The 21,901-nt window shown below is 42.5% G+C and overlaps 1 protein-coding gene across 1 annotated transcript; it reads right to left on the bottom strand.

The window, feature by feature from the left end:
* Nucleotides 1-2,204: 2,204 nt before the first annotated feature.
* Nucleotides 2,205-18,703, bottom strand: LOC309567893 (phospholipase A2 inhibitor and Ly6/PLAUR domain-containing protein-like; the record flags this gene model as incomplete). Its single annotated transcript, XM_082273408.1, has 5 exons — nt 18,654-18,703; nt 15,146-15,262; nt 10,409-10,558; nt 7,709-7,858; nt 2,205-2,407 (listed from the first exon to the last, which is right to left on the bottom strand). The coding sequence occupies exons 1-5, from the start codon at nt 18,697-18,699 to the stop codon at nt 2,205-2,207; spliced, it is 666 nt and encodes a 221-aa protein (XP_082129534.1). The 5' UTR covers nt 18,700-18,703.
* Between the last annotated feature and the right edge of the window lie 3,198 nt (nt 18,704-21,901).

Genomic DNA, 21,901 nt, shown 5'->3' with positions numbered 1-21,901 from the left:
AGCACTATTCCTCCCAGTGATACCAATGATGAGGCACTATTCCTCCCATTGATACTAAGGATGGGGCACTATTTCTCTCATTGATACCAATGATGGGGCACTATTCTTCCCACTGACACCAATAATGGGGCACTCTTCCTCCCAGTGATAACAATGATGGGGCACTATTCCTCCCACTGATACCAACGATGGGGCACTATTTTTCCCATTGATACCAACGATGGGGCACTATTCTTCCCACTGACACCAATAATGGGGCACTCTTCCTCCCAGTGATAACAATGATGGGCCACTATTCCTCCCATTGATACTAATGATGGGGCACTATTCCTCCCATTGATACCAATGATGGGGCACTATTCCTCCCATTGATACCAATGATGGGGCACTATTCCTCCCAGTGATACCAATGATGGGGCACTATTCTTCCCACTGACACCAATAATGGGGCACTATTCCTCCCATTGATACTAATGATGGGGCACTATTCCTCCCATTGATATCAATGATGGGACACTATTCTTCCCACTGACACCAATAATGGGGCACTCTTCCTCCCAGTGATACCAACGATGGGGCACTATTCCTCACATTGATACTAATGATGGGACACTATTCCTCCCTCTGATACCAACGATGGGGCACTATTTTTCCCATTGATACCAACGATGGGGCACTATTCTTCCCACTGACACCAATAATGGGGAACTCTTCCTCCCAGTGATAACAATGATGGGGCACTATTCCTCACATTGATACTAATGATGGGACACTATTCCTCTCTCTGATACCAATGATGGGGCACTATTTTTCCCATTGATACCAACGATGGGGCACTATTCTTCCCACTGACACCAATAATGGGGAACTCTTCCTCCCAGTGATAACAATGATGGGGCACTATTCCTCCTGTTGATAACAATGATGGGGCACTATTCCTCCCACTGATACCAATGATGGGGCAATCTTCCTTCCAGTGATACCAATGATGGGGCACTATTCCTCCTATTGATAACAATGATGGGGCACTATTCCTCCCACTGATACCAATGATGGGGCAATCTTCCTTCCAGTGATACCAATGATGGGGCACTCTTCCTCCTATTGATAACAATGATGGGGCACTATTCCTCCCATTGATACCAATGATGGGGCACTATTCCTCCCATTGAGACCAATATGGATGATGGGGGTAATACTATGTAACAATTGTAGGTGATAATCAATGATTCTTTAATAGGTCACTATATGTATTTGTGATTTTAAACACTCTTAATCATGTATTATTAATTATGGAGAAGGGGTGGGATTAGATACATTTGCACTTCTTCCCATTCCTTTTCAATTATATGTAAACAAATTTTCTTTGTTTTTTTGGGGGTTTTTTTTTTTTTATAGTTTTTTTTGTCTTCTGTTGTAACTAGCTGTTTTGTGATTGTCTACTATTGAATGATTACTTCTTTTATTTTTATCTGTTTATTTTTTTGTAGATGTTCGAAATAAACTGAGAGGAACTAACTAAACAACATCATTTTTACCATTTGTACAAATAAAATTTTACATTTTTTTTCCCCAAAAAATTTTACATTTTATATACATTTTTTTTGTATGGTGGTACTGTGAAAGTCCTGATAGTTTTCACTATTATATTGGGGTTTTTTTGGGTTCACACAGGAGTGGTGTGGGCGAACGCATGTGATTCGGACAGGAATCACACCTCATTCCTGTTCAAATCGCATGCGATTCTTTGCAGTGCAATTTGAGCCTTTTCATTATGTATGGGCTCAAATTGCACCGCAAACATATTGATGCTTGGTATCGGCGAGTACTTGACCGAAAGTATTGGTACTCGTACTCGCCGGTAGAAAAAACTGTATTGGTGCCACCTTAGTTTTTCGAACACATGTCAAATTTGCAAAACTGTGGGGATTATTTATCAAAGCTGGAGAATGCAAAATCTGGTCCAGCTCTGCATAGAAACCAATCAGCTTCCAGGTTTTATTGCCAAAGCTTAATTTTCTGAGCTGAAGTCAGAAGCTGATTGGCTACCATGCATCAGTTTTAGTAAATCTACTCCTGTGTGTTCAGGTATTGTTTTACCTTCTTAATGCAGAGATTTTAATGGAGTTGTTATATTTTAAACAATTTGTTATAACTATAAAATATTCACATTATGTAATACATGTGTAGACACAAGAACATGTTTAAAATAAGAATTTGAAAAAGAAGAAAGCAATGAAGGCGGGCAGATAAAATGAGCTGCGGAGGTTGAAGCTTCCATTACTGCAGAAGGTTGCCACGACTACGTTTAGATTTTGGTCTCCATAGGTCACCTGCTGGTTTCCGAGCAAGTTACAGACACTTGGCGTGGCACAGCCACGAATGGCGGATGTCGATATTGCAGATCCTGTGGAATTAAAAACAACATGAAAAAACAAAAGAAAAAAATACAAGGCAATACCTCTAAAACCGAGATACCACCTATATAAAATTACTCACATGTACTGTATATTTAGATATTTGACTTTACCATGTGACCTCTAATGCAGATTATTGCACATATTAGCGGTTGTTGATGTTTAGACACATTGAAGGCACTCGAGTGGTCTGCACAGAGCCCTGACCTCAATCCTACTGAACACCTTTGGGATGAATTGGAATGCTGGTTGTGAGCCAGGTCTTCTCATCCAAGATCAGTATCTGACCTCCAGGGCTGCCATTAGAAATCACTGGGGCTCCATATAGCCTACTGGTTGTTGATGGCTAGACACATTGAAGGCACTCAAGTGGTCTTCACAAAGCCCTGACCTCAATCCTACTGAACACCTTTGGGATGAATTGGAATGCTGGTTGTGAGCCAGGTCTTCTCATCCAAGATCAGTACCTGACCTCCAGGGCTGCTGTTAGAAACCATGGGGGCTCCGTATAACCTACTGGTTGTTAATGGTTAGACACATTGAAGGCACTCGAGTGCTCTGCACAGAGCCCTAACCTTAATCCTACTGAACACCTTTGGGATGAATTGGAATGCTGGTTGTGAGCCAGGTCTTCTCATCCAAAATCAGTACCTGACCTCCAGGGCTGCCGTTAGAAACCATGGGGGCTCCGTATAACCTACTGGTTGTTAATGGTTAGACACATTGAAGGCACTCGAGTGCTCTGCACAGAGCCCTAACCTTAATCCTACTGAACACCTTTGGGATGAATTGGAATGCTGGTTGTGAGCCAGGTCTTCTTATCCAAGATCAGTACCTGACCTCCAGGGCTGCCGTTAGAAACCATGGGGGCTCCGTATAGCCTACTGGTTGTTGATGGCTAGACACATTGAAGGCACTCGAGTGGTCTACACAAAGCCCTGACCTCAAGCCTACTGAACACCTTTGGGATGAATTGGAATGCTGGTTGTGAGCCAGGTCTTCTCATCCAAGATCAGTACCTGACCTCCAGGGCTGCCGTTAGAATCCATGGGGGCTCCGTATAGCCTACTGGTTGTTGATGGCTAGACACAGTGAAGGCACTCGAGTGGTCTACACAGAGCCCTGACCTCAATCCTACTGAACACCTTTGGGATGAATTGGAATGCTGGTTGTGAGCCAGGTCTTCTCATCCAAGATCAGTACCTAACCTCCAGGGCTGCCGTTAGAAACCATGGGGGCTCCGTATAGCCTACTGGTTGTTGATGGCTAGACACATTGAAGGCACTCGAGTGGTCTTCACAGAGCCCTGACCTCAATCCTACTGAACACCTTTGGGATGAATTGGAATGATGGTTGTGAGCCAGGTCTTCTCATCCAAGATCAGTATCTGACCTCCAGGGCTGCCATTAGAAACCACTGGGGCTCCATATAGCCTACTGGTTGTTGATGGTTAGACACATTGAAGGCCCTTGAGTGGTCTGCACAGAGCCCTGACCTCAAGCCTACTGAACACCTTTGGGATGAATTGGAATGCTGATTTTGAGCCAGGTCTTCTCATCCAAGATCAGTACCTGACCTCCAGGGCTGCCGTTAGAAACCATGGGGGCTCCGTGTAACCTACTGGTTGTTGATGGCTAGACACATTGAAGGCACTCAAGTGGTCTTCACAAAGCCCTGACCTCAATCCTACTGAACACCTTTGGGATGAATTGGAATGCTGGTTGTGAGCCAGGTCTTCTCATCCAAGATCAGTACCTGACCTCCAGGGCTGCTGTTAGAAACCATGGGGGCTCCGTATAACCTACTGGTTGTTAATGGTTAGACACATTGAAGGCACTCGAGTGCTCTGCACAGAGCCCTAACCTTAATCCTACTGAACACCTTTGGGATGAATTGGAATGCTGGTTGTGAGCCAGGTCTTCTCATCCAAGATCAGTACCTGACCTCCAGGGCTGCCGTTAGAAACCATGGGGGCTCCGTATAACCTACTGGTTGTTAATGGTTAGACACATTGAAGGCACTCGAGTGCTCTGCACAGAGCCCTAACCTTAATCCTACTGAACACCTTTGGGATGAATTGGAATGCTGGTTGTGAGCCAGGTCTTCTCATCCAAGATCAGTACCTGACCTCCAGGGCTGCCGTTAGAAACCATGGGGGCTCCGTATAGCCTACTGGTTGTTGATGGCTAGACACATTGAAGGCACTCGAGTGGTCTACACAAAGCCCTGACCTCAAGCCTACTGAACACCTTTGGGATGAATTGGAATGCTGGTTGTGAGCCAGGTCTTCTCATCCAAGATCAGTACCTGACCTCCAGGGCTGCCGTTAGAATCCATGGGGGCTCCGTATAGCCTACTGGTTGTTGATGGCTAGACACAGTGAAGGCACTCGAGTGGTCTACACAGAGCCCTGACCTCAATCCTACTGAACACCTTTGGGATGAATTGGAATGCTGGTTGTGAGCCAGGTCTTCTCATCCAAGATCAGTACCTAACCTCCAGGGCTGCCGTTAGAAACCATGGGGGCTCCGTATAGCCTACTGGTTGTTGATGGCTAGACACATTGAAGGCACTCGAGTGGTCTTCACAGAGCCCTGACCTCAATCCTACTGAACACCTTTGGGATGAATTGGAATGATGGTTGTGAGCCAGGTCTTCTCATCCAAGATCAGTATCTGACCTCCAGGGCTGCCATTAGAAACCACTGGGGCTCCATATAGCCTACTGGTTGTTGATGGTTAGACACATTGAAGGCCCTTGAGTGGTCTGCACAGAGCCCTGACCTCAAGCCTACTGAACACCTTTGGGATGAATTGGAATGCTGATTTTGAGCCAGGTCTTCTCATCCAAGATCAGTACCTGACCTCCAGGGCTGCCGTTAGAAACCATGGGGGCTCCGTGTAACCTACTGGTTGTTAATGGTTAGACACATTGAAGGCACTCGAGTGCTCTGCACAGAGCCCTAACCTTAATCCTACTGAACACCTTTGGGATGAATTGGAATGCTGATTGTGAGCCAGGTCTTCTTATCCAGCATCAGTACCTGACCTCCAGGGCTGCCTGGAAAAGTGTTAGAAATCACGGGGCCCTGTGAACCTACATGAGAGGGCCCTAATACCCTCCACTCCCCCAAATGCAACAATTACAATTTGCTTAAAAAAAAAAAAAAAAAACATTTTTTACCTCCTGGAGTCTGCGCTTCCTGGCTCTTTAGGGGTTTAGGATGTCGGGAGGCAGGGTGGAGTTTATGATCACGTGACCGCTGTGATTGGCTGTTATGGTGGTCATCTGATCAGAAAGCTCCCAATTGCAAGTAGCAATTGGGAGCGTTCCATCAGCCACCAGTAACTGTGGCAAGGGGCGCTCTCGGCACAGCTGTATTAACATAGATTCACGCAAATATTCATCTCTCTCAAGTCTAGCCTGCCACCATTTCCTGTTGGGCAGGCTAGTTTTGGGCCGGCAACGCACAGTCATGGTGCGCAGCCCAAGCTGGCCCCTGTAAATGATGTGGTCGGTGCCAAGGCACTGATCCGTGCACTGTCAAGGATGGGGGTGACACCATCGCCGTCGGATATCACTTGCTACTTGATTATGTCACCCCTCTGGCAGGTATCATCCAGGTGTGGTCCACACCCCCATAGCGATGCCACTGGCAGACATCCCAAGAATGCCTCACTCCACTTTTGTCTCAAGCAGCCTCCCAGACACTAAGGACAGGACAGTATTGGCTAAAACAATGGAGAACTTACTGTAAGAAGCAAAAAATACAACATGTACTCACTAGAAGTACCATATGAGGCCCAAGTAGCATCTTTTCAAGTCTCTTGATGAGCCTGCTGTTGCTGTGCTGGTGAGCAAATCCCAACTGTAATCCTCTTTTTACTTTTATTGTAGCGCGCCTTCTAAGGAGCCACAAGTATAATGGGATCCCCCAACCTGCACAGCCAGGCACATGGAATTTCCACAGGCACAGTCAGCAAACTGTCCAGTACTTTTTTTTTTTTTATTGAATGGTAGTAACTTGGATAGGCATTGGAGGTTATAGGATGCCCACTTGACAAACAACTTCAGGGACAACTCTTCCTATATACTGTCTCTGTATACACTCCCTCTTCTTCCTCCAGCATGCTCTTGCTTGCAGAAACCCAGCTATGTCCCTTTTAAAATGATTTGTAGAAATTGCCCATTACAGGCAGGGACTCGCAGCCCCTATACTTGGTCCCATGGTCACTGAGCCCAGCACCACCTCTTCAGACACTAAATTCTCCACCACAGTCCTCACCAGCTGACTTCTCAGGAGATCTCCTGAACGTGCTGACCCGCTTCTGCTTTCTTCTCACTTGCTCCCGTGCCTTCAGAAAGGGATTCCTCCATGTGTTGTAGAGGGTCCTTCCAGCCCCAGGCCCAGGTCCAGGCCCAAAGTCACCCCCCCATAGACTAGGGCCACCCCTAGGAGCCACCGACAGCCTCCTCAGCACTCCATTTCCATCTTTTACCCGACTGCCCCTGCTAGCATGACTCATGGCTATTTATGAAGGGGCCTGACTCCTTTCAGCCCCTTTCTGCTGGGGATTGGCTAAATATTGCAAACAGATCGTCCTAGTTTCCACCCACTGCATCTGTAAGTTTCTCCAAGGTTCTGGAAAACAGGGGGAGGCACCAGAAGAGCTGTCAGGAAGAGTCACTCATCCTGACCCAGATTCAACCCATGCCTGGCTCTCAGCCAAGCCAATTTTCCTACAATAACAAACCTATTTCCCTAGAGGGTGCTACATTATTTTAAAGTGATACTTGATTTTTTGTTTTATAAACAGAGGGTGCACAGAAGTAAAGCCTAGTACACACTATCAGTTTTATATTTCATTCAACCGAGTGGGCTGTGGGCTGACCAAAAAAACTGAAGAGCTTCGAGAGGAGATCATGTATTATCTGACATTAGTACAGTGATCCCCCTGCTGAGCTGTCGTGTTCTGACAGGGGGACACCCCCCCCCCCCCCCACCACAGCACACCGGTCAGAGCTCTCAGCCATTGGCTAGGAGCACTAATAAGATGCCATTCAGCAGATCTTTTTCAGTTCTCGCCCCTTTCACAGAAGCCGGATGTTCGGACGGCTTCTGTCAGAACGGCTGCCGAATACAGGGGCCGAATGCCGGCCAAATTCTATTGAACCTAACGTGTATACAGCCCTTAAGGCATAGATTCTCTTCAATCTCATCATACAACAACAGTAGCAGACCACTCTCCCAGGAGCCAAGGCTTCTGGAAGTCACAAAACAAAAGATGTACCTGTATTATATTTAACAGATGTAGACATTCGTCCGCATTGTGTCTCAAGGCCCGTACACTGCAGGGTGTTAGAAGAACTACAATAGTCACTTGTACTTGAGGAGCAGGTGGTACATGTCAGGCTGTTTGAGGAACTCGTAGCTGTTGGCACTGCAGAAAAAGAAGAAATATTAGTTTGAGATAATCACAATTTAACTTTTTTTTTATGTGGACAAAGAAGTCAAAATGTAATTTTATTACCGGTTCCCATTTGAAAACACAGATTTGGCTATAGATACTGAAAACTATGAATCAGCTAAAAAAGTCTGTTACCTGAAGCATCCATATCTGTTTATCTATCTATCTATGAGTATCTCACAAAAAGTGAGTACATCCCTCACATTTTTTTAAATATTTTATTATATCTTTTCATGTGACAACACTGAAGACAGCGTTTTTAAAAGTAAGATTTTGACTAAAATCCAATACTGTACACCTTGTAGGTATGAGAATAGCGGTTCTGTAAAGGGCGATGGATTAGTATTATAGGGGTATTTTTAGTTAAAAAAGGTATTTGAGACTGGAACTCCGCTTTAAGACTTCTGGCAGGAACTGCAGGATTTTTTTTCTGCATTTGCAAAAAAATGCTCTAAGCAAGAAAAATAACCACTACATCCAAGGACCAGTAAGTTGCAATATATTACAATTGTGTCTTAGAGTTTAGATATAATAGAAGATAGATAGATAGATAGATAGATAGATAGATAGATAGATAGATAGATAGATAGATAGATAGATAGATAGATAGATAGATAGATAGATAGATAGATAGATAGATAGATAGATAGATAGATAGCACACCCCTCACATTTGTGTAAATATTTGATTATATCTTTGAGTACACCCCTATGTGAAAATGTCCAAATTGGGCCCAAAGCATCAATATTTTATGTGGCCACCATTATTTTCCAGCACTGCCTTTACCCTCTTGGGCATGGAGTTCAGGTTGCCACTGGAATCCTCTTCCACTTGTCCATGAGGACATCACAGAGCTGGTGGATTTTATAGACCTTGCGCTCCTCCACCTTCCATTTAAAGATGCCCCACAGATGCTCAATAGGGTTTAGGTCTGGAGACATGCTTGGCCAGTCCATCACCTTTACCCTCAGCTTCTTTAGCAAGGCAGTGGTCATCTTGGAGGTGTGTTTGGGGTTATGTTGGAATACTGCCCTGTGGCCCAGTCTCTGAAGGGAGGGGATCATGCTCTGCTTCAGTATGTCACAGTACATGTTGGCATTTGTGGTTCCCTCAATGAACTGTAGCTCCCCAGTGCGGGCAGCACTCATGCAGCCCCAGACCATGACACTCCCACCACCATGCTTGACTGTAGGCAAGACACACTTGTCTTTGTACTCCTCACCTGGTTGCCATCACACACGCTTGACACACATATTTAGATAATTTGTGTATATACATGCTGGGAGAAAAAAATGTTTGTACACTGGTGTTTCAAATGTATCCATTGTTGCATTTAAAATGTTAGTAAATTAACCGCTTGCCGACCGCCGCACGACTATTTACTGCGGCGGTCAGCCCCTCACAGGCAAAGCGACGTAGGGCTACGTCGCTAGCCTGTGAGGCTCTAGGGAGCGAGCACACACCGCCGGAGGCGCGCTCCCGCTCCGGCGCGGTCACGGACCCCCCCCCCCACACTCGCGATTGTCCGTTACACCGGAAGAAAGGCAGGCGGCTAATGTAAACAAAGCCGCCTGTCATTCTTCCCTGTGTAAGAATGGAGATCACACAGTTCTACTATGTAGGACCGTTGATCTCTGTTCTTACACTAGTAGCCACAGCCAATCACAGTTAGAAACACGCCCCTAGTGACACACTTAACCCCTCCCTCTCCAATAAAGTTAACTCCTTCACTGCCAGTGTCATTTTTACAGTAACAGTGCATATGTATAGCACTGATTACTGTAGAAATGTCACTGGTAACCCCAAAAGTGTCAAAAATGTCAGTCAGGGGTCCGATCTGTCCACCGCAATGTCGCAGTCCCGCAAAAAAAATCGCAGATCACCGCCATTACTTGTTAAAAAAAAAAAATGACAAAAATCTTTCCCTTAGTTAGTAAACGCGATAATTTTTGCGCAAACCAATCAAAATACGCTTTTTGCGATTTTTCATTACCAAACATAGGTAGCATTAAACAAATTGGCCTAAAATGTTAAAAAAATTAGATTTTTACATTTTTTGGGGGGAATTTCATGTAAAAAAATGAAAAATATTGTTATTTTTTGCACAATTGTCACTCTTTTTTTGTTTATAGCGCATGATCAAAAAATCGCACAGGTGATCAAATACCACCAAAAGAAAGCTCTGTTTGTGGGAAAAAAAGGACGTCAAATTCGCTTAGGTACAGCATCGCACGACCGCGCAATTGTCTGCTAAAATCACGCAGTGCCGAATTGCAAAATGGGCCCTGGTCAGGAAGGGGGTAAAATCTTGCGGGGCTTAAGTGGCTAAAAAAATTTAAATAGGTTGCTTTGGAAGGGGTTATACACTGGAACTAGTAAGAGATTTGAGCAACCTGACATACATGAACATAGATAAACACGTACACACCCTCTGGTTGAACTGGCTAGACTGGTTCCTTTATTCAGTGTTAGCAGCTATGTACTTACAACATCTAGAGAAAGGGAATTTCCCAATGTACTTACAAGACGGTATGGCGGACGCACAGTTGTCGGTGTCACAGCACACTGTTGAGATTGCGACATTGCCGCCTGTAAAGGTCAAGCTTCCAGTTATGTTGCATTGGTTATTGGGGGCACATCCTCGTGTGAGAGTTGAAGATGCAACAGCCGAACCTGAATACAAATAGTTTGTGAATATTAGCCGGTCAGCATGCATCCATGATAGATTATAAAAATGCACAATTTATCTATTGGCTTTAACCACTTCCGGACCGCCCCAAGCATTTGTACTGCGGTAGGGCGGCCCTTCAGCATGAAATCATGTACCTGTACATAGGGCTGGCCCAAGACATTGTGCTGCCTGGGTCCAAGAATAACACTGTGCCCCCCCCCCCCCAAAGAATAAATAAATAAAATCACGCCCATCCAGCAAAAGAGACATTTCCATAAAGCAAAGAGACATCCCCAAACAGTAAAAAGATAGCCCAATCCAGCAGAGACATCCCCACAAATTCAACAAAGAGACATTTTCATAAAGCAAATAGATTTTCCCATATAGTAAAGAGACAGCCCAATCCAGAAAAGAGACATCCCCATATATTCAGCAAAGAGACATGCCCCCTCCAGCAAAGAGACATGTCCAATTCAGCAAAGAGAGATACCCCCTCCAGCAAAGAGACATGCCCAATCCAGCAAAGAGACATCCCCATATATTCTGCAAAGAGACATGTCCAATCCAGCAAAGAGACATCCCCATATATTCAGCAAAGAGACATGCCCCCTCCAGCAAAGAGACATGTCCAATTCAGCAAAGAGAGATACCCCCTCCAGCAAAGAGACATGCCCAATCCAGCAAAGAGACATCCCCATATATTCTGCAAAGAGACATGTCCAATCCAGCAAAGAGACATCCCCATATATTCAGCAAAGAGACATGCCCCCTCCAGCAAAGAGACATGTCCAATCCAGCAAAACTACATGCCCCCTCCAGCAAAGAGACATGCCCCCTCCAGCAAAGAGACACGTCCAATCCAGCAAAGAGACATCCCCATATATTCAGCAAAGAGACATACCCCCTCCAGCAAAGAGACATGTCCAATCCAGCAAAAATACATGCCCCCTCCAGCAAAGAGACATGCCCAATCTAGCAAAGAGACATGCCCCCTCCAGCAAAGAGACATGCCCCCTCAATAAAAGAGACATGCCCCCTCAAGAAAAGAGACATGTCCAATCCAGCAAAGAGACATCCCCATATATTCTGCAAAGAGACATGTCCAATCCAGCAAAGAGACATCCCCATATATTCAGCAAAGAGACATGCCTCCTCCAGCAAAGAGACATGTCCAATCCAGCAAAGAGACATGCCCAATCCAGCAAAGAGACATGCCCCCTCCAGCAAAGAGACATGCCCAATCCAGCAAAGAGACATGCCCCCTCCAGCAAAGAGACATGCCCCCTCAAGAAAAGAGACATGCCCCCTCAAGAAAAGAGACATGCCCAATCCAGCAAAGAGACATGCCCCCTCCAAAAAAGAGACATTTCCCCTCCAGCAAAGAGAAATGCCCCCTCCAGCAAAGAGACATGCCCAATCCAGCAAAGAGACATGCCCCCTCAAGAAAAGAGACATGCCCAATCCAGCAAAGAGACATGCCCCCTCCAAAAAAGAGACATTTCCCCTCCAGCAAAGAGAAATGCCCCCTCCAGCAAAGAGACATGCCCAATCCAGGGAAGAGACATGCCCCCTCCAGCAAAGTGACATGCCCAAAAACATCAGCTCAGCTCATAGGTATATGAATTGTGCAGCACCACGAAAGCTCCCACCTTCCTCTTCCTCGCCACTGACCAACTACGCTCAGATCCAGACTCAGTGATGCAACATGCAGAGACAGCAGTGCTGCAGTGGTGGCGGGTGCTCCTGCTATTGAAGCCTGTGCTGTCCAGGGACTGGGCGGGAGAGCTGCTCCACCTCCCGCCCCACTCCGCTCCTCAGCAGTACAACTTATACTGCTGGGGAGTGGAGCATAGCGGGGGGCTGGGCTGGGGAGCGGAGCATGATGCAAGGATCACACTGCTTGCTAGAGGGAGGGAGCCTCGGGCAGTGCACCCCTGTTTCCACCCCCCTTAAAGTGCCGTCTGGGTCCCATGGACCCACCAGGACCCGTGATAGGGCTGGCCCTGACTGTACTTGATTTTGATTTTAGGGTCTGGAGTGCTGCTGGCGACCAGCGCCCGCTGTGAATGGACACAGCGGGAGCCAATCAGCGGGTCCAGTGGACCCAATGTCCGACGGGACTTTCCGACCGTTCCCAAGGCAGACAGAATGGCGGTCTGCCTATGTAAACAAGGCAAATCCCCCTTCTGTGACAAAGGGAGACAGAGATCCTGTGTTTCTGCTAAGCAGGAACACAGATCTGTGTCTTCTTACAGTACAAGCACCTCCCCCACACAGTTAGAAAGCACTCCTTAGGGACACATTTAACCCTTTGATTACCCCTGATGTTAGCTCCTTACCAGCCCGTGTCATTAGTACAGTGACAGTGCATATTATTTAGCACTGATCACTGTACTGGTGTCACTGGTCCCCAAAAAAGTGTCAAAATCCGAAAAAAAATAGTTTTTTTCATTGTGCACATCCCTAGCGACTATAGCCGCCAGTGGTGATAATTGTGTTCTGCCGGCAGGGAAGGAATTCCCCTATCAATACTGATTATACATGTGCGGTTTGTTTCATTCTGAATTGCAATTTGGACAGATTTTTTGTTATCCGGATGTATCCAAATTCTAATAGAATAAATTCTAATTCTAATATAATAAATTAGAATAGAATTTAAAAGAATATAATATTTATCATAATATAATATAATATGATATAATATAATATAATATAGTATAATAGAATAGAATAGAATAGAATAGAATAGAATAATATATAAAATAATATAATATGATATAATATAATATAATATATATCATAATATAATATAATATAATATAGTATAATATAATATGATATAATATAATATATATCATAATATAATATAATATAATATATATCATAATATAATATAATATAATATATATCATATTATAATATAATATAATATATATAATAATATAATATAATATATATCATAATATAATATAATATATATCATAATATAATATATCGTATTGCATTGTATTTTGATATATATACCTTTTCTCTTTTATTTTTTAGTAGCATTTGTGATGTTCATATACCCTTCCAACTGCCCCTGAAGAAGCGGTGTTCCGCGAAACATGTTGGGCAAGTTCATGGGCATCCACGTTCACTACATGTAAACCTCCCAGTTGCTTATGCTTTCTGGTTAGCGTAGGTTTTGTGGGGGTTGCTCTAGCATCCCTTTATGAAGAATACGATTTTGCCTTGTATGTGTTTTTGCTACTCCTAGCTTTTTCTTATTTTTTTATGGATGTTAATACTGTCGTCTGTGTTATCAGAAATACAGTATATTTTTAAATATATGTTGTCAAATTCAATAAAAGTCATTCTTTTATATTGGGTGTTTACTCATGTCTATTAGTCTCATGACGGTACCCCCCTAAAAAGTCCCCTTGTTGCACCCTTCTTTTTTCTCTTATTTTTCATAATATAATATATATCATAATATAATATAATATAATATGATATGATATGATATGATATGACATAACATAACATAATATAATATGATATGATATGATATGATATGATATGATATAATATAACATAACATAACATAACATGACATGACATGACATGACATGACATAATATAATATAATATAATAGAAAATAATGTAATAGAATAAAAAAACAAAAAAAAACACAATAGAATATAATATAATAAAAGAGAAATAATATAACTATATTCCTATATTTGAATTTTGAATAGAATAGATTAGAATTGGATAGAAAAGAATAGAATAGTATAGAACATAAGAGAATAGAATAGATAAAAAAATAGACTAAAATAAAATAGAAACATATAGAAAGAATACAGTAAACCCCCCTCCATTGCGGGGGTTACGTTCCGGACCCAGCCGCGAAAAGTGAAATTCCGCAAAATAGAAAAACCCTATTAAAATGCATTGTAGGCATGTTTATTTTACTGTCACTGTACGTGTAGAAGCATTTTAAGGTCTTTAAACACACTTTTAAAACAATAGAAACTCATTTAAACACATAAAAGATACAAAGAGACAGAGCAAGAGCTATGGAAACACAACAATATTTCATTTTTAATGATTTATATAGTAAAATAACATTACAAAAAAAAACGCGAATTACCGGGACCGCAAAAACTGAACCACGATGGAGCGGGGGATTACTGTATAACCGTCTTCCAAAATGCAAATTTAGAAAAGAACAAATTTAAATTTGAATAGGATAGATCAGAAAATAATGGAATAATAAACAGCAACAGAACAGAACAAAATATTTGAGAACAAATAAACAAAAAAAAATTCCAAAAACAAAGTAACTGAATTTTACAATTTTTAACTAAACAAAATTATTTAAATAACGAATGGAAAGGAAACTAAACAAATGTTTTAGTTTCTGCACATGTCTAATTACTGATTGTATTGATTGGGGATTTGAGAGATTTTCTTTGCCTCCGCCCACGGTGGAATGAACGGAAATTGCGGAATCTTTGGATCGCTTAAGAGTGAAGTGCGGCTGATACAATTTTTCCTAATAATAATAATCCTGCGGGGTCATCAGTAATTCCAGTTCACATACCTATAGTTGTGGCAGATATTGAAGTATCACAACTGTATCCTGATGCGCAGGTCTCCGTACTTCCTGTGCAGATTGTTCCATTAAAACTGATACATTTAACACAGGTGAGTGAAAACCCTAAAAAAAAAAAAAAACAAAGGAGACAAATTTAAGTCTAACATACTTTATACACTGGTAAGCCATCCCCCCTCCCCGATGCTTTCTGGGCGTCTCCAGGCTTACCGGACATGTCAGTTGGTTGGAGCCGATCCAATCCGTGGCTGGGCAGGAAGCCGAGTGAGGGCAAGATAGCCGCCACTTGGCTCTATACCTTAGAGCAGTGATGGGGAACCTTGGCACCCCAGATGTTTTGGAACTACATTTCCCATGATGCTCAACTGCACTGCAAGAGTGCATGAACATCATGGGGATTGTAGTTCCAAAACCTCTGGGCTGCCAAGGTTCCCCATCACTGCCTTAGGGGGTCTGGAGTGACGTCACTTCTGCCTTGTGACCCTAAAGGAATGCATTTTTTTCTTCTCTTAAAGGCAAAATTATTATTACTATTTTTTTTGTTTTTAAAGGTAAATGAGAGATCTGAGGTCTTTTTGACCCCAGATCTTTCAAAAAAGAGGGCATGTCCTGCTGATTTCTATTACAAGGGATATGTAAAAAAAAAAAAAAAAGAAAGAAAAAATTCAAGGGACAGTGTAAAAAAAAAAAAAGAAAAAGTTAAAAAAAAAAAAAAAAAAAGAAAAAAAAATTAAAGCGCCCCATCCCTCCAGGCTTGGGCGCAGAAGCGAACACAAACATAAGTCACGCCCACAGCGTTCACACATGTGAGGTATTGCCATGATCATTAGAGCAAATGCAATAATTCTAGCACAAGACCTCCTCTGTAACTCTAAACTGGTAACCTGTAAAAAATTTTACAACGTTGCCTATGGAGATTTTTAAGTAGAGTCGTTTGTCGCTATTCCACGAGTGTGCGCAATTTTAAAGCATGACATGTTAGGTATCTATTTACTCGGCGTAACACCATCTTTCACATTATACTAAAAAGTTGGGCTAACTTTGCAGTTTTTTTTTTTTTTAGTTCAAATCTAATTGTGTTTGAGAGGCCACTACACAAATACAGTGTGACAAAATATTGCAACGATCATCATTTTATTCTCCAGGGTCTCTGCTCATAAAAATTAATATATATTTGGGGGTTCTAAGTAATTTTCTAGCAAAAAATACTAATTTAAACTTGTAAACAAAAAGTTTACTAATTTTCTCTCCCTATCCTCCTCCAAGTGCTTTCTATTGGCTAAACAAAAATGCCTAAAGCTGTAAAACGCTTGTAATCTGCTTCCAAATTGCTTTAAAAATGCTAGCAAAAAGCTGAAAAAAATCTTTAACCTCTCCACCTTAGGTGGACGTCATACGTCCTGGACTTTGAGTGGAGATTTCTGAATGATGGGTGCAGCTGCAGATATCTTCTTCTTCAGCCGACAATTCCCTGCACAGTAAAAGCAATCATAGTAGCTTTTCAGCCACTTGATTGTTTTTACAGGGGGCAGGAAGGGACACCACCCTCCCCTCCTGCCACCCTCTGGTGCTTCTTCTCAGAGAAGGAATCTGCCAGTGGTGGAAGTTTACCATAGTGCTGACCAAGGACCAGATGGTCCCAGGTCATCTCTATGACTCTCGGAGGAGAATTTTTTTTTTTATTGTTTATTTTAATTCAATTTTTTTATTTTGAGATTTTCCATTACATTTTTTTTTGATCACTTTTATTCTTATTACAAGGAATGTAAACTTCCCTTGTAATATGAATAGGTCCTCTTTATGGAGAGATGTGGGATCTATTAGACCCCATATCTCTCCTCTAGGCTAAAAAGGCTGAGATAAAAAAAAAAAGGGATCTCAGGCTCTCCAGCCGAATATACGGCAGTGTTTACAACGCCAGACGTGACGTTATGATATCACTCCCAAACCCGGAAGTTGTAAACATTGCCGTGTATTCGGCTGCAGAGCCTGAGATCTTTTTTTTTTTTTTGATCCCAGGCTTTTCAGCCTAGAGGAGAGATGTGGGGTCTAATAGACCTCACATCTCTCCATAAAAAGGACATATTCCTATTACAAGGGAAGTTTACATTCCTTGTAATAAGAATAAAAGTGATAAAAAAAAAAAACTCTATTGGAAAATGTCAAAATAAAAAGTAAAATAAATAATAATAAAAAAAACAAATTAAAGCCCCCCGGTCCCCACATTCTAGCATGCAGAAGTGAACACATACGTACGTCACGTTCGCATTTTTATATGGCGTCCAAACCACACATGAGAGGTATCGCCGCAAATGAGATCAACAATTCTAGTCCAAAGACTTTCTCTGTAACTCTAAACAGGTAACCTTAAAAAAAATTTTAAGCGTCGCCTATGGAGATTTTTAAGTACCGAAGTTTGGTGCCATTCCAGAGTGTGCGCAATTTTGGATCATGACATGTTAGGTATCTGTTTACCCGGCATAATATCATCTTTCACATTATACAAAAAAATCAGAATAACTTTAGTGTTTTTTTTTTTTTTTAATTCATTAAATATTTCCCCCCAAAAATATGTTTAAAAAATTGCTGCACAAATACCGTTTGACATAAATAATTTTAACGACCACCATTTTTTTTCCCTAGGGTCTCTGTTGAAAAAAAAAAATAAATAAATTATATATATATATATATATATATATATATATATATATATATATATATATAATATTGTACTGGTATTTACTTTTGGATGATTTTCTAATAAAGAAAGAATATTTGTGCCGCAATCCCTGTGGACTTTTTCTCTTATATATACAGCCTGTGGGATGGCTTGATTGCTTTGAACACAACTTCAACAAACCATTGCTGTTGTGCTGCTCACCATACTTTTGAAATATATATATATATATATATATATATATATATATATATATATATATATAGTTTGGGGGTTCTGTGTAATTTTGTAGCAAAAAAATATTCCCCCAAAAAAAATGTGTTTAAAAAATTGCTGCACAAATACCGTTTGACATAAATAATTGTAACAACCACCATTTTATTCCCTAGGGTCTCTGGTAAAAAAAAAATATATATATATAGATATATATCTATATAGATATAGTTTGTGGGTTCTGAGTAATTTTCTAGCAAACATATGATGATTTTTACATGTAGGTGAGGAGTGACAGAATAGGCCCGGTATGGAAGTGGTTAAATAAAATCATACAGTGAAAATATTTTTGCAGCATGCTTATGAATTTTTTAAATAAGATACCATGTTTTATATCACAAATTTTTATCTATAGGAAGTTAAATTGTTAAATAAAATGTGTACATTATATAAAAATGTAAGGTTTTTTTATTTTTTTTTTTTTTTTTTAGTTTATACTACAAATCACTATCTAAAAAAATTAAGTATAAAAAAAAAAAAATAATACTTTAGACACAATTATTAAATGTTTGTTGATTCAAAGTTCGAAATCATTGGACGCCTTACCTGAAGGTACTAGAGCAAAGAGAACCAGCAGACCTGCTAAAGCCATTGTCGTGATGTAAGGATCCTGAGTTTCAGCCAGTGAAGGCTCGTTTCCTAAACCTCTTCTTATGTACTACGCCGAGGGTGGGGTGGAGGGATGGGAAACACTGTCTTTGTTTTGCCTACTTAGCCAAGTGTTGTTTCCATCATAGTTACAAACACTTTATATGTCAGGAGGATCATGTGCCTGTGAATGGAGAATTGTGCACCTGTTGACCAACTCAACTTCTAGCTTTGTTACTTGAAGACAATAGCTCGCTGTGTAGTTACGGTTGCCGCGGTTCACTAACTATCTTCCCTTTCTAGATCTGTGCTCCACCAGGCCCCTCAACACAAGTAACAGTCTAAAAAAATGCAAATAATTATAGCATAGTAAAGTATATCCAACAAAGAAAATTAGGGGGGCCTTTTTAGGTGCCACTTGTACATACACTATATAACCAAAAGTATTGGGACGCCTGCCTTTACACGCACATGAACTTTATTGGCATCCCAGTCTTAGTCCGTAGGGTTCAATATTTAGTTGGCCCACCCTTTGCAGCTATAACAGCCTCAACTCCTCTGGGAAGGCTGTCCACAAGGTTTAGGAGTGCGTCTATGGGAATGTTTGACCATTCTTCTAGAAGTGCATTTGTGAGGTCAGGCACTGATGTAAAAAAGAAGGCCTGGCTCGCAGTCTCCGCTCTACTGTAATTCATCCCAAAGGTGATCTGTTAGGTTGAGGTCAGAACTCTGTGCAGGCCAGTCAAGTTCCTACACCCCAAACTCGCTCATCCATGTCTTTATGGACCTTGCTTTGTGCACTGGTTCAAATCATTTGGTGGAGGGGGGGTTATGGTGTGGGGTTGTTTTTCAGGGGTTGGGCTTGACACCTTAGTTCCAGTGAAGGGAACTCTTAAGGCAGTGGTTCTCACCTCCAGGCCTCAGGACTCACAAACAGGCCAGGTTTGCAAGATAACTGAAATACATCACAGGTGATATATTTTGCTGCTCAGCGATTGCAGTACTCTAGTCTACATCTCCCCAAGGTGATACTTAAAATCTGGCCTGTTAGTGGGTCCTGAGGACCGGAGTTTAGAACCACAGTCTTGAGACACCAGCATACCAGGACGTTTTAGACAATTTTATCCGACCCAATTTTGTGGGAACAGTTTGGAGATGGCCCCAACATGACTGCACACCAGTGTAAAAAGCAAGGTCCATGAAGACATGAGTGAGTGAGTTTGGGGTGGAGGAACTTGACTGGCCTGCACAGAGTTCTGACCTCAACACGATAGAACACCTTTGGGATGAATTAGAGTGGAGACTGCGAGCCAGGCCTTCTTTTCTAACGGAAGAATGGTCAAACATTCCCATAGACACACTCCTAAACCTTGTGGACACCCTTCCCAGAAGAGTTGAAGCCGTTATAGCTGCAAAGGGTGGGCCAACTCAATAATGAACCCTACGGACTAAGACTGGGATGCCATTAAAGTTCATGTGTGTGTAAAGGCAGGCGTCCCAATACTTTTGGTAATATAGTGTTGTGACAGCCAGGTCGAGACTCTGTCACGGTGAAAATGGTCATTTAAAGGACACAGAGTGTGCCCTGTGCACTGGAGAAAACTGCTTTTGCAGATTTCTCCAGGTTTTGGTATACCTGGATGGGGTTCTGTAGTTTGGAGATTCCATGGTGTCTTGGGTAGGAGGGAATCTCCAACCCTGTGTCCATGTTTTGTGAATGACCAGCAGGATGTGTGCTCAGGTGCACACAGCCCTTATAATGGAGGTGAAGGCTCCCAGTTGGAGACGGCTCCACCCAAGAGAGACAGGAGGTCTGTAGGAGTCGGAGGCTGCAGGTGACAGCCAGAGCACATGTGTGTTTGCAAGAGACGGGTGACGGCCTGAAGACTAAGGCCAGAGTGAAGCTGCCAGCTTCAGAGAATTCATGGTCTGGGGACCAGCAATAAGAACAGAGGTGCAGTGTATGCAATACACAATCAAACATCTGTGTAAATCGAATTATTATTTTATTTTTTTTACTCAACAGTCTGAATTTGTGTAAACACCTTTAAGCAGACTTAGCGCCGGTTCACACTACCGCGACGCTGCTTCCCGGGGCGACCTCCGAGATCATTGAAGTCTATGGCGGTCGCCTCCTGGTCGCCCCAAAGAAGCTCCGGACCCTTTTTCTAGGTCGGAGCAACTTGTGTCGCTCCTATTAGAACGGGTCCGCAGCTTCCCTATGGGAGGCGACCTGCAGCGACCTGTGAGGCGACCAGGTCGCCTCACAGGTCGCCCTAGTGTGAACCGAGGCTAAGACTTTATATGAGCACCACAAAACGAAAACACTATTCAATTCACTTATTCACTCATTTAGCTCCTCATTCCCTCCCTTGTTATCACTCGCCTTGACTATTGCAACTCCGTCCTCAAAGGCCTACCTCTCCATAGGCTCTTCAATCTATCATGAATGCTGCTGCCATACTCATCGACCTTACCAACCGCTCAGTGTCTGGCCCCCCTTTCTGCCAATCCCTACACTAGCACCCGATCGCCCAGTAAATTACATTCAAAATACTAACAACAATAAACAAAGCCATTTACAACTCTGCCCCGAGCTACGTCACCAAGCTGTCCTCTCACTCCTCCCAAGACCTCCTGCTCTCGATTGTCTCCTCCCCCCATTCCCATCTCCAGGACTTCTCCAGAACCTCTCCCATCCTCTGAAACTCTCTTTCTTATTTTTTTTATAATTATGTTTTTTTATTGAAGTTGCACATACAACAAACACATAGAAAGAATAAAGACGTGGCGTCCATCAAAAGAGGAATGTTGAAGTACATCTGTGGTAAGGAACACAAGATCTCCATCTTCTCCCCTCTCAGAACAGCGATCTGCCTTGTTTACATAGGTAGATCACCCTTCTGCCTCTTCTGGCAACGATCGCTGGTGGGGGCTGATTGGCATCCCCTGTGTCTAAACAGCGCGACATTGCGCCTCTGGTGGCGCGCCCCCCAGTGATTATTGCACGGAATTACGTACAGGTACGTGATTACATGCAATAGAGCCAACCTGCCACAGTAAATATGCGTTAGGTAGTCTGCGAGTAGGTAAACTGGCCTGTCACCATGAGCAGTTAATCAATGGTCTTCATCTTGTACCTGTATTCCTGTGATCTCATCCATTGAACCTGCTTACCTGTGTATGACCCGACTTTCTCCTGGACT

This window comes from Pelophylax lessonae (assembly GCF_965119305.1).
Source record: "Pelophylax lessonae genome assembly, chromosome: 12".
NCBI classification, from domain to species: Eukaryota; Metazoa; Chordata; class Amphibia; order Anura; family Ranidae; genus Pelophylax; species Pelophylax lessonae.
Note: the sequence above shows the minus strand (reverse complement) of the source record. Positions and strands in the feature narration are given on the sequence as shown.